General features: G+C 37.1%; 1 protein-coding gene across 1 annotated transcript in view; it reads left to right on the forward strand.

The window, feature by feature from the left end:
- The window catches only part of LOC143386871 (broad substrate specificity ATP-binding cassette transporter ABCG2-like), a 41985-nt gene that overhangs the window by 15333 nt on the left and 9254 nt on the right, over positions 1 to 17398 (forward strand). Inside the window, exons 6-10 of the mRNA XM_076841663.2 lie at positions 311 to 447; positions 5699 to 5850; positions 10220 to 10324; positions 10934 to 11181; positions 14591 to 14673. Of these exons, the coding sequence (XP_076697778.2) occupies positions 311 to 447; positions 5699 to 5850; positions 10220 to 10324; positions 10934 to 11181; positions 14591 to 14673 (725 nt within the window). The remainder of the gene's footprint in view (positions 1 to 310; positions 448 to 5698; positions 5851 to 10219; positions 10325 to 10933; positions 11182 to 14590; positions 14674 to 17398) is intronic.

A 17398-nucleotide genomic window follows, 5' to 3' on the forward strand; every position in this document is an offset into this window, starting at 1 on the left:
CCATGTCTTTTAGTTTTGTTACTCACTGTCTTTAAACCTTTGACTTGGTGAGGAATATACAGAATGTTAAAAGTTTGAGCTTCATATCAGGTCCAGCCACTTGGATCCTCTGCCCTTAGCCTCCAGGTACTTATCTGTTCAAATAGAGACCTCCTTCTTTCAGGTGTCCACTTATTTCTTGTTCAGAATAATGAGGGTAATAGAGAAAAAAATATCTTGTAGGACTGAAGTTAATCCACCAAATGAAGTTAATTCACTATGGTGGTGACCATAGTGGTTCTTGTTGATAATGTAATAATCTGTGTTTTAGGTTTTATCTAGAGGAGAGAAAAAAAGGACCAGTATAGCAATGGAGTTGATTGCTGATCCTCCCATCTTGTTCTTGGATCGACCAACAACTGGTTTACATATAAGCACAGCAAATACTGTACTTTTGCTCCTGAAAAGGTAAATACTGTAGGAACGTTGTTCTTTTATTTATTTACAATTGGATCACTTCTATGTACCAGGGGTTCAGGGTGCCAGGGTTTCAGAAGTGAAGAGCAAAATTCTTTCCTTTCTTCTTAAAGAGAAATAGTCAATGAGCAAAGAAGTGTTATTAAGAAAAATGAATGAACAACTTGGGGAAGAAAGGCCATGGAGGGAGTGAGGAATTGTTTTAAAAAACAGGATAGTCATGGAGGACCACAAGTATGTGACAAGGGACCTGTGACAGAGTGATTCCTGCTCTTTCTGTCAGCAGAGAGTTCTGGTTGGAAGGAGCATCCAGTGGCCCTGAGGCACAGCATGCTTGAGGCTTGATGTGTGTGGAGCATCAGAGAGGCCAGAGGGACAGAACCCAGTGCAGGTTGGCTGCTAGATTCTTATAACAAGACCACAGGCTGGGGGCTGAATAACAGATACTACTTTCCTTCCAGCTCTGAAAGCTGGAAGTTGAGATCAAGTGTCTACAAGTTGTTTCTTCTTGGATCCTTCAATAGACACAGTTAGATGAGTCACCACTTAATGACCTTCTTTAATCTTAGTGAACTCTTTAAAGACTCTCCAAAAGTAGCCACATTCTGAGGTGCTGGGTGTTAGGACTTTTACATATCAGTTTTGGAGAGGCCACAATTCAGCCAGTTAGAAATGATGTACAGTAAATTTGGGCTTGGGACACATTATATAGACCTCATTGGCCCCTGTGAGACATATTTTGTGCTGCTAAGGTCCAGGGACATTTTGAGAGTGTCAGCATTGATTGCACAGTGAGGCCAATTTGAATGAAGGATACCAAGAAATAGCTGCAGAAGTAGGCCCTGTCCTTCTAGGATGCTGGTGGTCAAGTGGTAAGAAAAGCATGGGTTCTGAGTCTTTTTTGTAGGTGGAACCAACTGGATGAGCTTAGGAAATGGAGTTGGCCTGTTATGACTCCTAAGTGGGGGCCTGGAAAAGTAGAACAATGGGAAAAAAGTCATTCATTTCTATCAAGAAAGGAGACTGGCAGGAATGTAATAGGAGAAATTTTTAAGATTAATTTTTGAACATCTTCTTTAAAATTATAAAAAAATTATTTCAAACTGACAAGAAAGTTCCAAGAAAAGTTTAAAAAAAATTCCCAGTTCCCCACCTGGATTCCCTAACTTCTATTTTACTGCTTTGCTCCCTTCTTCTTCCTTCTGTGTTCCACCTGTGTAAGTTTTTTCCTGACCTCATGCTCCATCTCTGGTAAATTCTCCCCAGTGTAAATTCCAAGAGGCAAGGACATTCCACTACACCAGTCTTCAGGTAAGGAAGTTGACAGTGGTGGCTTCACAACCATCCAGTGCTTAGACTCTAGTCACATGTCACCAACTTCCCCGGCAGTGTCTGTTTCCTGCAGTGCCTTGGGATTCTTCACTGAAACATGTCTTTTCTGGCTTTCCTGTTTTGGTTGTTTTGATAATCTGTGTGAGTTCCACAGTCTTTTCCTGTCCATCACGCTCTTGCAAGTCTTGGTGGATTTCATGGGGTGATCCTCTACTGGGTCCATCCCTAAGTTCCATGAGCAGATTCTGGTCTCATAGGTGGTATGAACTTCTGTCATTTGATCATGTTGGGATCTGCTGGGCTTCCCTGCTGGGAAAGTACTTTTCTTCTTTAGAATAGATTAGTATTTTTTTTCTGGGAAGATAATTGGCTATTGGATGGATCTGGTTTGTTCTGGTTTAATTAATATTAAGAAACCAAAATGTGGTTGCTATTGTGCTCACTGCTATTGGAGTGGCATTGCTTTTAGATCTTCAGTAGGCGTACCTAGGCCTACTGTATGTGTTTATATAAAATATGGAAATATATATGGAAATATATTCTATTTTATTTGGAAACATTGGTCCTGGATGAATTTTATATGTGAGTATACAGATGTGTATGTGTGTGTGTGTGTGTGTGTGTGTGTGTGTGTGTGTGTGTATAGTGGGTGTTTTATTGTGTGTGTGGCAGGGTTCCTACCCATGGCCTCATATATGCTAAACACTTACTCTATACCTGAGCTGTATTTTCAATCCTTCTTCCTCTCTCTCTCTCTCTATATATATATATATCTATCTCTATCTCTATCTCTATCTCTGTATATATATGTATGTATATTATAAAAAACATGTAAACATACTTCTGTAATTATTGCTATTTATAAGAATATATATTTAGATACCCATGAGTTCATATTTTTATTTTTATTTCCAGTCAAATACCTCTGTGTCATTTTTAGTTCTTTCCCTTTCAGCCTTTGCAAGTCACTTCAGATCATAAGAGATGTGACTCTTTTTATTTTAATATATTCACTTACTTGGTCTGTCTATAATTTAATTGTTTAATACAACCAGTCTGCCACTTGCTCTGGGCAATATCTTTGTCTCCTACCTCTGGAAAACCCTCTACTTCATACTTTAACGTGCCTGACACACCACCGTCATGGCTTCCCCTAGTACTTACCTTGCTTTCTCTGATGGCCATGCACCAGTAAGAAAGTTTCTGATAGGAGAGAAAAAAACAGGACAATGCAAAGATGGCTGTTTGTTTAAATATCTTATGCTCTAGATGTCAACATACATATAAATGAAGATGCCAGGTTATGGGCCTGGAGTTCGGGTACCTTTATAGAACATATCCAGGAAATTTTTTATTATCTACAGCTCTGCTGACAGTGTTCATTAGACAATGATGAATTGACACAGAATATTGTATCTATTTCCTTTATGTTTTTTTTACTGGGTGGCATTCAATCATCCTGCCTCTTGCAGAGATCAAGACCTGCTATGCACAGTCATCACTTGGGGTCTGATTAAAATGCAGATTCTGTTTCTTTAAGTCTGAGGTGGAGCCCAGGATTTGCCCTAGAGGACTCTAAGAGGAGATACTGATACTAATGCCACTGCCCATCCAATCACACTTTGAGTAGCAGGGCTCTCATACAATTCTGCTTCCTGCTTCTAGTTGTCTACCAGCTCAATGATGTCTACTGAATACAGTTCCAGTTTCTGAGAGAAGGGCCAATCTTAGGCTTGTCATTCTCTTTTTGTAGTCTCTTTAGTTACCTTATTCATTTAATACCAAGTCACTGTCTCTCAGACACATATAAACACACCGCTTGCTTTGTAACACTGAGTTTCTTTGACCAGGAGTATCCTTTTCTTAGCTGAGTCCTGTTGGTTCTTTTGATGTTCCACTTATATCATCTTTAGCCTAGGTTGTTAGCCTTTACAAGGAATCCTTAGCTACATCTATTCCACATTCTATTGAAATTTTTGGTCTTCTTGCCCAAATCTCTTTGGGGCAGAGCACCCTTGGGCACACTACTAAACTATACTAGGAACTAATCAAATTTGTAGATTGAAGTGGGTCTCCTAAAATTTTTTGTTGTTGTTGTTGTTGCTCTCAGGATTGAACCTCATTGTGCTCTACCACTGATCATGTGACCTTCTTACGTCTTATTTTGGGACAGAGGTACACCAAGTGGCTTAGGCTAACTTCGGACTTGAAATCTTCCTGTCTCAACCTCCTGCCTAGCTGAGATTACAGTCACATACCACCACACCTGGCTCATAAACATTTTGAATAACCACTTTGAACATTTTTACCTTTATTTTTTGCACACATAGTAATAACTCATTTTGAAATGGCCTTTTAACACTATTTCTACCACAAATTAAACCAGAGATAGAATCATAGCCTTTCTTCTTCATAATTGTGACTTAGTGGGCATTCGCTTAACTTTTAAGCTTTTCCTGTTAAAAATTATGAAATTATAATATTGAAACTACCTTATGACAATAGTGTGAAAATTAAACTGAAGTAATTTCTAAAGCATTTAGCAATCTCATAGTACATACTTCAGAATGTTCATTGTTTTATCATGGTAGAGAAAAGGAAAACTAATCCTAAAACGAAAGAAAATAAATCATCAATGAGAATTATTTGTATGACTATTGTCTTTTTTTTAAAGAGAGAGAAAAGAGAAAGAGAGAATTTTTCAGTATTTATTTTTCAGTTTTCGGTGAATACAACGTCTTTATTTTGTTTTTATATGGTGCTGAGGATCGAACCCAGAGCCCCATGCAAGCCAGGCAAGCGTGTTACCTACCGCTTGAGCCACATCCCCAGCCCAGACTATTGTCTTAGTATTTACTCTATTACTACTTCTCAAACTTGATTATACTTGTAGGTTTCATGGACAGCTTGTTAATAATATGGACTCCCTGTATCATCCTCAGAAATTCTAATTCAGTGTCTAGGAGGAGTGTCCAGGCATCTGTATTTTTAATAAGCCTTATAGTAGATTCTAGACTGTCGATGTACCATCTTTTCAGAAGCCTAATGTTTTTATTTTTTATTTTTCTTGGTAAGAATCATCTTTTTTTTATCTTGATTATGTATTTTAATTGCTGTTATGGTACTTATAAGCACCGCAAAATTCTTCCAAGGAAAAACTGACTATAAATGCTGCCAAGTTTAAATCCTGTTTAGAACACAAAGAATATTAATAATGTATATGAACAATTCTTTCAAAACAAGCAAATAAAAAAATTCCCTTAGTTGTTATTATTAAAGATACAAAGCCCATAATAATTACTACTTTTTCATAATAATTATTAAGGTGCACAAAAATCTTGATTTTTTTTTTTTTTGCATATCTGGGTATGAAACCCAGGGTCTTACATAATCTAGGAAAGCACTTTTGATGAGCTATATCTCCAGCCCATCATGAATTTTTTTTTGAGTTGCAGTGTTGTTGAAATAATAAAGAATGATAACATGTTTAATTTTTAAATTGCATATTAAAGTGAATTTCTAATAATTTAGTACTAATAAAAACATTGAATTAGGAATGAGGCTGTGACTCAATGATAGCACACTTCCCTGGCATAAATGAGACATTGGGTTAAATCATCAGCACCATGTATTAAAAAATAAAGGTCTATCAACAGCTAAAAAAAAAAAAAAACCAAAAGATACAAAAATAAAGGTATGGTGTCCATCTACAAGTAAAAAAATATAAAAAAAATATTGAATTTAGATTCCCCAGGTGTCATGTAGGTAACATAAGATGAGGTGAGAAGACTGTAAGAGAAAATAAAGTTGAACTTCGAACTCTTGTTTTAGTGGTAAGAATAAACTGTTTTATTAGGAAGGGCAAGGTTCAGATGTGTAATGATTAATTATTTTCCCTCTTTTGACTTAGGATTTCTGAGAAGGGACCAACAATCATCTTCACCATTAATCACCCTCGGTATTCCATCTTCAAGCTGTTTGACAGCCTCACCTTATTGGCCTCAGGAAAACTATTGTACCATGGTCCTGCACAGGAGGCTTTGGAATACTTTGCATCAGCAGGTTTGGTTGACTTTTTCATGCACTAGATCCTTCATTCTTGGAATTCTGGGAGAGAACAGAGGGGTTGATGGGAGTGCTGTTTGATCTTTGTATAAATTTACCTCAGGTTCTACCACTCTAAAACATCCTTGGTCACTTTGTTGCCAAACATTTTCTTCATATGGCAGCATATGTGTGTGAGAGTGTTTGTACTGGTCCTGTGGCTGTTCTGCTTCCCAGTGACTGTGTGGGTTAGCTCTTCATTCCTATAACACATATCTGAGAAAAACTAATTACAAAAAGTATGGCGGTGTTTAAATTCAAGTTTCAGATGTTTCAGTCCACAGTCTACTGGCTTCATTGCTTTGGGCCTGAGGTGAGGCAGAAAAATGATGTAAGGGTGTGGTGGAGGGAAGGGGGGGGAGGGAGAGGGAGGGAGGAAGGAAAAGAGGGAGGGAAGGAAACAGGGAGAGAGAGAGAGAAGAAAAAGAAGAAGGGGAGAAAGAGGAGGGAGAGAATGAGAAGGAAAGGTGGGGAAGGGAGAGGAAAGGAGAGGAAATGAGTTAGGGGCAAAATAAATCCTTCCAGGGCATGAACCCAGTGACTATTTTTTTCAAATTAGGTCCCACTTCTAAGTAATCTATTCTAATTATTATCCCATGAAATGAATTAGTTTCCTGAGGAAGTTAGAGCCCTCATAATCAAATAATTTCTTAAAAGCTCCATCTCTGTACATTGGAGACCAAGTCTTAAATTCTTTAGTACTTAAGTATTTAAGTGTATACTTTATATCCAAACCATAATATTCTGCCCCAACCCCAAAAGGCTCATGTCCATCTCATAATGCAAAATGCATTCAGTTCTCCAATCTCCTCTAGTCTTTAACAATTCCAACATTTCTCAAAACTCTAAATCCAAAGTATTCTGTGAGACTCAAGGTAACACCTTAGCTGTGGGCCCGTATACATAATAAAAAGTAAGTTACATGTTTGTAATATACAATGGAACAGAGTAAAAATTTCCCTTCCAAAAGGGAATAAACAGCCTCCAAAAAAGCCTTGTTCATTGCATATATCCTTCCTCAGCAGACATTCCATGGTTCATGGCACCTCTTAGTCCTGGAAACTCCATTACTGATTTAGCTGCCTCTCACAGAATCTCACATCACCCTCTCAGGGGCTGCCTGCAGAGACTGCAACCTTGACACAAATTCCTATCTCCCATTCCTTCCTTTGAAATATGGGTAAAAACTTTCATGAACCCCCTACTTCAGAATTCTGCATTATTTAAAACTGGCACAACACAGATGACACCAAGGCCCACTGCCTGTAGGAACAGTAGCTGGGTCTGCTCGAACAATAGCTGTAGCAGCTACTGAGTGCTTGGACAGTGAAATGAGTCCTGGCAGGACAAGTTTCTAGGTGGCCCTGTGCCTGCAATGTAACCCAGGACTCTCTTCTCAAAGCAGAGTCTTTCAAACTAGTTATCATTTTTACACCTTTAAACATCTTTCCTTTTTTCTCCATGAAACATTGGTTTCTCTTTAAAGGCTCTGATTTCTTTAGCAACCACACCTTCCTTATTTGCAGCTTTACAAGTGTTTTTCTGGCCAAACAGAAAATTTTTAAATGTTTCTTTTCTGCTTCTTGTTGCCATTTCTCACTAAAAATATGGCTAAAAGCTACTAGCAATAACTATGCCACAGTCCCAATGATTTGTTGCCTTGAAATTTCTTCCAGTAGATTAATTAGTTCATCAGCTTTAAATTCAGCCTCAGAGAGTGTCGAGACATGAACAAAATGGAAACAACTTCCTTGTCAGAATATACCACGTCCAGTTCCCAAAACAGTCCTCATTATAATCTGAAATCCCATGAACACAATCTTTACTGTCCACATTCCTGTTGACATTCTGGTCATCTGAGATCACACCATAATTGCTTACAACATTCCAAAGCTTCTTTATCTTGTATCTCCACATTTTTCTAAATTCTTCCCGCAAATCATTTTCAAAGGCTTCTGAAGCACATGGTCAGGTATAGTCACAGCAATGACCCCACTTCTTGTTAATCAACTCTTCATTGTTGTGATCAATAATTGAGAACAGTAACTTAGAGGAGGAAAGGTTTATTTTGGCTCATGGTTTTGGAGGTTTCACTCCAATACAGCTATATGCATTGCTTTTGGCCTTAGGTGAGAACTAAGCTTCATTTCTTTGGGCCTTTGGTGAGAAACATCATGGCAGAAAAGTGTAGTGGTGGAAACTGTTTAACTCTTGCCAGCAAGGAGGGAGGGAGGGAGAGATGAAGGGAGGGAGGGAGGGAGGGATAGAGAGGGGGGGTGGGAGGGGGAGGGGAGGAAGGGAGGGAGGGAGGGGAGAGGAGATCAGGAGCATGATAAATTCTTCCAGGGCATACTTCCAGTGACTTAATTCCTCCCACCAAATAGTAGTCCATTCAAGTTATTAATTTATCAGATTGCTATATGGGGTACCATGCCTTAAACACATGTGTTGTGGTTTAGATATGAGGTTTTCCCCAATAGGTCATGTGTGAGATGGTATAAGATTGTTCAGAGGTAAATTGATCAGACTATGAGAGGTATAACCTGATCAATGGATTAATCCTCTGTTATATATTAACTGGATCATAACTACAGGCAAATAGGGGGTGGCTAGAGGAAGTAGGTCACTAAGGACATACATTTTGCGCTTATATTTTGTTCCTGGTGAGTGGACCTCTCTCCCTAATTCCTAATTATCATGATCTGAGCTGCTTTCCTACTCCATGCCCCTCTACCATGATGTTCTATCTCACCTGGGCCCACCACTACGAAGTTGACTGATGGTGGACTGAACCTCTGAAATCATGAGCCAAAATAAACTTTTCCTTCTCTATGTTTTTTTTTTCAGGTCTTTTGGTCACAGTTGATTAAAACAACATGAATCTTTGGGGAGATTCATATACAAACAGTATCAGTGATCTTTCCCTGAAAGTTCAAAATTTAACTACTTGGATTTATATCCAGTTATTCTGTCAGTTAAATATTTATGGAATGGCCCAATATTATTATTTTGAGACCTATAACATATTGCTTTTTTAGTTTTTACCATGGCATGTAATCTTGTTCTGCCTCACAAGAGCTCGTGGAGATGCTACTTAACTTTCTAGAAACATTAGACTCAAGATTTAGGACTTAAGTGTGTGTGAGTGATCTATTAGTCAATGGAATGGCTAATCCCAAATCTGATTGGACCAATATTTCAGGGATGTCTGATTCTTTGAATTTTTTATTAAATTATGTGATTATATCATACAATCAAAATTATATCATACAATCTGCTTCAGAGATATTTGGGTATGATAATAGATGCTTCTCTATGACCCTAAACAGTTGTCTTTTTAAATTTGTTTTTGTTTAATATCTCTCTTTTAAAAATAATCAAGCATGGGGGATGGGGATGTGGCTCAAGCGGTAGCGTGCTCACCTGGCATGCGTGCGGCCCGGGTTCGATCCTCAGCACCACATACAAACAAATATGTTGTGCCCACCAAAAACTAAAAAATAAATATTAAAAAATTATCTCTATGGGCTGGAAATGTGGCTCAAGCGGTAGCGCGCTCGCCTGGCATGCACATACAAACAAAGATGTTGTGTCCGTCAAAAACTAAAATAAATAAATAAATATTTAAAAAATTCTCTCTCTCTCTCTCTCTCTCTCTCTCTCTCTCTCTCCTCACACTCTCTCTTTAATTTTTTTTCTCTCACTCTCTCTCTCTGTCACTCTCTCTTTAAAAAAAAAATTTAAAAAAATACTCAAGCATGTATGGGTCTGGGGAGTCCAGAGGAGATAAGAATCAGACCACAGGCAAAGTTTAGATGATTTATGCCACTACAAGTGGAGGAAAGAGTTCAGGTGTACTGTACTGGTCATTTTCTTTCCAGAATGCTACCCTGAAGGATTTGTTCCTCTTTGGAATTATGACAGATTGACAGATGATAAATTTGAAATATGAATTTAATAGGTGGAAAAGCTATCTTGTTGTCATTAGTACTGCCATTCCAGTATTTCTTGGATCAACTCAGAGAATACAATGCATCGGGGCCTTCAAAACTTCCTTCTTGGACTTAGCCTTAGTCTTATGAAGGAGTATTGATAAACTCCAGGAAATTTAGATAGCTTATTGAACTTTACTACTTATTGTAGATAATAACTAATGTAATATGTTTTAAAGAGTCCAGATTTGGTTGGATATGTATGTATGTATGTATGAAAATGAGGGAGAAGATGATAATTCTGCCTTCCCTAGTCTCACCTGTCTCACACTGTGTGAGTCCTCTTTACTTTCAAAGACCATCGGGTTGAGTTGTTGGAGTGCCTTCTTTTGCAGGTTATCCCTGTAAGCTGTACAACAGCCCTGCAGTCTTCTTTCTGGAGATCATTAATGGAGAATTTTCTGCTATGGTATTAAACAGAGAGGAAGAGGGGCGTGAAGGTACATCAGTCTCAGATTCACAGTTTTTGCCTAATCAATTTGGCTGAGGTTTTGTGATATGGAAAGATATTATAATAGGGCTTTGTGAATTTGTATTAATGTTGTGTTCTGATACCAGTCAACAGATAGGCTTTGTTACCTATGAGTGCTATGGTTTTTTGTTTGTTTGTTTGTTTGTTTTATTTATGAGTGAGCATTTATATGCTACTTTTGATTTTATGGGGAGGTTTCCATTTAAAAATAAGTATGTTCATTGTTATAGTACTTATAAATGAGAAACAGTTTTTTATGCATTAACATGTAGAATAAAAGGACCAGATTTTTATATTAACATTATAACTCTGTATGAAGATATTTATTTTAATGGTTAGGTTCCAAGTTGGGAGGAAAAGGTCAGTGAGTTTGCTGTATCTGTAATTACAGTCATAGTAGTAGCCAGCTCATTCACCTGTGTATTCCTAATGTGAAAAGTGGCAATAAAGCTAGTAATTTTTATATTCAAGCTCTAAAATCAAATTGTTATTGAAGAAAGGAGTCATAGAAAAATGCATTAAATAACTTGTTGTCTGATAGTAGTGTTTTTGTTCTTTATTCATTTTTATTTGAAAGTCAGTGAGACTAAAGAGCTCTCCAAGGGGAAAATACCAGTCATAGAAACATTAGTTGAGTTTTACCTCAACTCCTCCATCTACAGAGAAACAAAAGCTGAGTTAGACCAGCTCTCAGGTGGTCAGAAGAAGAGGAGCTCTGCCTTCAAGGAGAACACCTATATCACCTCCTTCTATCATCAGCTCAGATGGATTGTCTGGCGTTTTTTCAAGAACTTGCTGAGAGATCCTGAGGAAAACATATTTCAGGTGACCTGAGACTCTTTTAATTATGCTGTGAAATACCCCTGTAGAATTAACATGGTTTTGATATGATCTACTTCAGGAATTGGTTTATTCTCTTTCATTCATTTATTATCCTTGCTTCATTTGGTATGTAATCATGGCCAATAGAACAACAACAACAAAAAATCACAAGTTTTACTTATGGGAAAGTTTCTTAGTGAGTCTTGGATTACCTCACCCAGAATTTTTGTTGATTTAGACAAATTATAATGGGTAATATTGAGTAGAAAAAAAATTTTCCTCAAAAAAAAATAAGATAAAGACAGTGTATCTCAGATATGTATGGGTATTGCATAGCTGTCCACTTTCATTTGCAGAGTCATTCACAAGATCATGTGTTGCATTTTGGGAACTCAGAAAGCAGTACACAAAATGGGTAAAAATAAACATTTCTGTTCTCACGCAATTCATTTGTTATGAGGGTATAGACATGAAAATTGATATATCAGATTGCAGAAAGGTCTATATAGAAAATTTAAGCACCGATGGAGGGAGAAGAGGGACGGGAGACAAAAGGCAGTAGGGGCAAGAGGGTTGTTTTGCCCTTGAAATGAGGCAGTGAGAGAACTTGATGTTACTGAAACAGTTGAGGGTTGTCTAGGCTGACCATTGTCTGGGCTGCCCACTGTCTGCTGGAGGATCCTGTATGCAAAGTGCCCTTCCTTATAATTCACCTTCCTTATTGAGAGATTTTAAACTTTAGAAAGGACTAGATACCTCAAAGCGTTTGCATTTTATGCACAGATAGTAACCAGACTTAACTGTCAGGTTAACCCTCTTAACTAGGATAATATAATGTAATTTTTTCTTCTTTGGCTAGCTCTGTGGTCATTGTTGATTATCACTTCTCAAGGTTTTTCTGTTGTTTTTAACCCCTGTGTCATACAAAGCTTTTCTAACTTCCAGTTCATTTTCTGTCATTTGTAAGGAAATCAGTTTAGCTGATTGTTTGGGGTTGAACACCAAGCCTGGAGACACTAGGCCTCTGTCTGCATCTTAAAGAGGCCGAGGACCAAAAGCACATTATCAATCATTGAGTTTCAGTTTTGTACTGAAAGATGGCCTTTGTGGACTCTAATGAAGTACTACTGAGTATTTAACATTAACCATCATAATTTTCATATTTACTTATTGCCCGCATCTGTATTTGAGTCAGATTGTCAATTTCTGCAAATGTTTGTTGTGCTTTTGATCTGTCATTTCTCTCAGACCATGGACAGTTTTATGTCCTACCAATCAAGGGTAAAGTTTTACTGTTTCAGAGCAAATTTGATGTCATTTGGAAGCATGTCAGATGACTTAGATCTATCAACCTGCATTATGTATTTTTGAACAATGTGATGTAATCCATTCATTCTTTTATATGATTTATGTATTATGTTTCTTACTTGCTTCTCAAAGTAGTAGTTCTGGAAAGAGTATGATTAGGACATAGCTACTTGCAAATACACCAGGATTGTGCATTTGGTCCTAGGTGTCCTTAAGATGCAAACAGAAGCCCAGTGCCTCTAGGCTTGGTGTTCAGCCCTCTGGTCTCATCAGTGAACTCAGTTCTACAAAAGGAAGTCCAGCAATATTCAGAGAATAGTAGTCTCTAAAATAAGGGGAGAACTCTTAGAGATCCCTGAGCTTAGTGGGACAAATCTCAACAATTTTGTAAATGCTGGAATATTTGTGTAGGAAGAGGCAAACTCTTTTGTGGAAAGCGCCAAATAGTTAATATTTTAGGCTTTTCAGGTCCATATGGTCCTTGTCTCAGGTAGTGACCTCTCACATTAGAGTGAAAGCAGCCTTAGGTCATACATAAAAAATGAACCTGGCTATGTTCTCCTAGAACTTTGATTCATGGATCCTGAATTTCATATAAATCTTATATCAAAAGACATAGTATTTTTATGATTTTTTTTTACTTTACAAAACTGTTATTAATTTGTGGGCAGAAGAAAAAACAGTCTCTGGCCTCATTTGATCTGTGGAGCATAGTTTAATGATCCTTGTGGTTTAGGATTCTTAAACTGGAGTGTTCTTTTTGCCTAAGTTTTGAAGATAGATTTGTTAAAATATTAAGACAGATTTGTTTTATGGCTTCCTTCTTATAAGACGCTATCTGTTACCTGATAGCTATGTTTTGATTTAAACTAGTTTTTTACAAGATTCAGACTTGACCTCTAGCCAGCAGTTGTATTTGGAAGTTCTTAGAATAAATGAATTATCTATATAAAATTATTTAGAGATTATTCATTGTGCTAAAGTTTTCCTGATTAAATAAATTTGGAAGACATTGTTATCAATCTGTCTGAGAATCATTTCTATTAACATATTGAACATCTATAGTTTTTTGGTTTTTTGTTTTGTTTTGTTTTGTAGTTAAAGCTATAGACACCCCTCAGAGCACATCCTTGAGAAATGTTGGTTCAACATATTTGAACAAAGATTGAGTAACATTTTGGAAGAACTCCTTTTTCATCTTTGTGTTTAAAACAAACCAGATGCACAAAGCTCATATATATGGCCATTATCACTACTAATGCTTAGTTTTCTTTTTTTTTTAATGTAAGACAGAATAAAATGTGTAACCTCATAAAAGTATGCATGATATTGTCATGCAATTCTTTGTTTTGTTAAATGTTTGAAAGCTGTCTGATAATTGTAGAATTTTGAAAACTATAGGAAACATCCTAGTACTTATTGGTAGTATAAGATGTCAAGTTGGAATTAAAATAAACTAAGAATATGGAGGGTTGAAACTGAAAGATTGAATATTCTTAAAAGTTATACTATGAAAGTAAAGACTCTTGTTTACCTGTTTATATTGCACATTGGTAGAACCATCAGCATTTATTTGGAAGTATTTCCAGATTAGGGTCCCCACAAACTATTCTTTACAGATCATGCTTCATTTTTTTTAAACTTTATTTTCCTTTATGCCATAAATGTCCTTCACAGATTATTTCACATTTTAATACTGTTATAGTATTGAGTTTCATTTGTTCCCAAATGACTTCCCCATATCCCTGCATGTCTGTTAACTTTAGTAGCATTTGTGGGTTCAGTACCTGAATTGAACTGGACCCTTAACTGACAGTGCCTGGTGGACACTGAGAGTAATTTTAGCTTGTCCAGTAGTCTGCTTGTTGTCCTGCCAATTTCCTGAAGAAAAGATACATTAATTTGCCATCTAATTTAGATAGCATTTTCATAACATATACTGCTTTATATTCTCCTAGGGACTCTGGCCACACCATTAAAGTGTTTATTGAAATGGAAAGATGTGATTATATATCCATGTGTCATATAATAATAAATGACATGAAAAATCTTAACTCTAATTGAAATTCTTACCTTTTTTATGTTCATTTTTCTTTTTGAAAAGATAACTATGGCAGTCATTCTGGGAGTGGTCATAGGTGCATTTTTCCTGGCACTAAAACATGATTGTACTGACGTCTACCATAGGTAGGTCACTTTGGATCTTGATTTTGATAAAATGCCATTACTTTATTCAATCTTGTAGACATCCATTCAAGAATTTGTATTTATAATAAGTATGGTGCAAAACTCAGCAAAGAGTCAATATTCTTTTTTACACATGTATGTATATGTGTGGTAAATTATATGCAGCCATTTTTATATGTACATTTCAGTGGCATCATAATACTGAGCATCCATCACTACTGTCCACCTCCAGATCTTTCTTTCATATTCTGAAATGCAATCTTCATACCATTGAATAGTAACTCTCCATTCCCACCTCTCCCAACCCCTGGCAACCATCTTTGACTTTCTCTGTTGCAGTCATATAATATTTTTTTTTGCATATGACTGGCTTATTTCCCTTAGCATAATGTTCTCAAGGTTCATCCAAACTGTAGTATATGTTGGAATTTGTTTTATAAGGCCAACTAATTGTCCACTATATTGTTTATGCATCCATTGGTGAAAGTCTGTGTTATTGTCCCCTGTTTGGCTATTGTGAGTAATACTATGATTATTAGAATTATCTCTGTGAGTCTCTGCTTTCACCTCAATGGGGTATATTGAATGGCTGGGTCATAAGAATTTTCTGTTAAGATTTCCAAGACCTGCCATGCTGTCCTCCACTGCAGCTGCACCATTTTCCATTGTTCCAGCAGCAGGCAGGGGTTCCAGTTTCTCCACGTCCCCACCAGAACTTGTTCATTTTTCTTTTTGTAATTAATAGAGATCTATTGGATTTTTGGTGAATATCTTGTGAAGTCTTTTGCCTTTTTAAAAATTTAATTGTTTTATTTTTTCATTATTGTTGACTTGGAGTTCTTTATATCTATGTTTTTCTGATCCTTTATCAGTTACTGAATTTGTGAATAGTTTCTCCTATTTTTTGGGTTATCTATTCACTCTGTTGGTAGTGTGTTTGACACATAAATGTTTCTAATTTTGATGTAATCAAGATTGTCTGTTGTTGTTGTTGTTGTTACCTGTGAGTCAATTTCTTTGAATTTTGGTGTTTTTTTTTTTTTTTTGGAACATAAGAGTGTCAGATAAGAGGATGGGACTCAGTTTTTCCTGTTATATGGAGCACTCATATTACTTGTTGTGATTGTTGCCTAGTTTCAACTGTAATGTGTCCTTTAGTCTCTCCTCATGATGAGAGATTTAACTGGCTGTGTCATGTTCTGAACATAGGTGCTCAGCAACATCCCAGACCCAGGGTTCTCCTCAGAATTCGTGTATGGAGAACCATACATGGCTACCTGATGGGATGGCTGCTTGTCATCCAGAGCCTAAGGTGACCTCTAAACAGCCAAAGGGGCTGTATGGTCTATCCCCATTTTATTATAGAGGGTGATTGTAAAAGCTTGTGTTGAGTCTATTTTGATACATGGAGAAGGCTGGCTATTTTCTAAACTAAGAATGAGCATTGTTTAGATTTACACTATCCCCCAAACTCTCATGTGTTGAAGGGTTCCCCAATGCAGGAGTGTTCAGAGGTGGGGCTTTCGGGTAGTGACAGAATCATGAAGGCACATTTCTCACCAGTGGATTCATCAATTGATAGTTAGAAAGACTAGTGGGTGTGGGACCTATTTGGAGGTAGCAGGTCACTGGGGGCATGCCCTGGTGGAAGTTTTGTCTCTTCCCTGGCCCCTCCTCCTCTCTCTTTCTCTCTGCTTCCTGGCTGCAATGAGCTGAGCAGCTTTCCTCCAACATCACTTCTGCCATAATATTCTGCTTTAACCCCAACCAAAGGAGTCAGCCAAGGGTGGACTGAAACCTCTGAAACTGTATATCAGTGTAAATTTTTTTTCCCCTGTAAATTGTTTATGTCAGAGCCAGGTACTGCCTATAATCCCACCTACTTGGGAGGTGGAGTCAGAACAGCCTCAGCAGCTTAGCAAGATTCTCTCAAGATAAAAAATAAGGACTGGGGCTGGATCTGAGTGGTAAAGAGCCCCTGGGTTCAACCCCCGGTTCCAAAAAACATTGTTTATGCTAAGTATCTTGGTCAATTTCTTGAGATTTTTTTTGAAGAATTTAGACATCAGCCTTATTTTAATTCATCCTTTTGACTTATCTTTGTTAACATTTTCTGTGGGCATTTGGCTATGTGAATGTAGCCTGTGTGTGTGGCTTACCTAATCCCTCCTGGGATGATCAGTGATTTATTCTTTTGATTAGAAAACAGTAGTTTTGCATCATTTTGGAAACTATGTCCTTAAAGCACTCTCCAGCAGTGACTATCAGTCCTTTATCATTTGAAATTGCTACGGAGACCAAAGGTTTTGTTCTTCTTTGGGATCAAGTACTATCCTTGCACTTTCTCTAATCTGTAAAACTAAGAACTAGCTTTGAATCCTATGTAGAGTGTGAGCACCTTTGATTTAATAGCTTTATAAGGTTGTAGTTATGGCTAAGCAAATTTGGAAAATGTATTTTAAAATGATTGCATCCACTAATCCCAATTCTAGATATTTATGGAAATTATTTGAAATCAGTTTGTGAAAAAGGTGTCATCAGTCTTATGTTCATGGCAGCACTATTCACAATAGTCAAGTTAAGGAATCAAAGTGCCTGTCAGCAGATGAATGGGAAAAAAAATGTAGTATGTATACATAATGGAATACTGTGCAGCCCTGAAAAATGAAATTTTGTCATTTGTGACAACATGGATGGAAGTGGAGAATATTATGGAAAGTAAATT

This window comes from Callospermophilus lateralis, chromosome 8 (genome assembly GCF_048772815.1).
Source record: "Callospermophilus lateralis isolate mCalLat2 chromosome 8, mCalLat2.hap1, whole genome shotgun sequence".
Lineage (NCBI taxonomy): Eukaryota > Metazoa > Chordata > Mammalia > Rodentia > Sciuridae > Callospermophilus > Callospermophilus lateralis.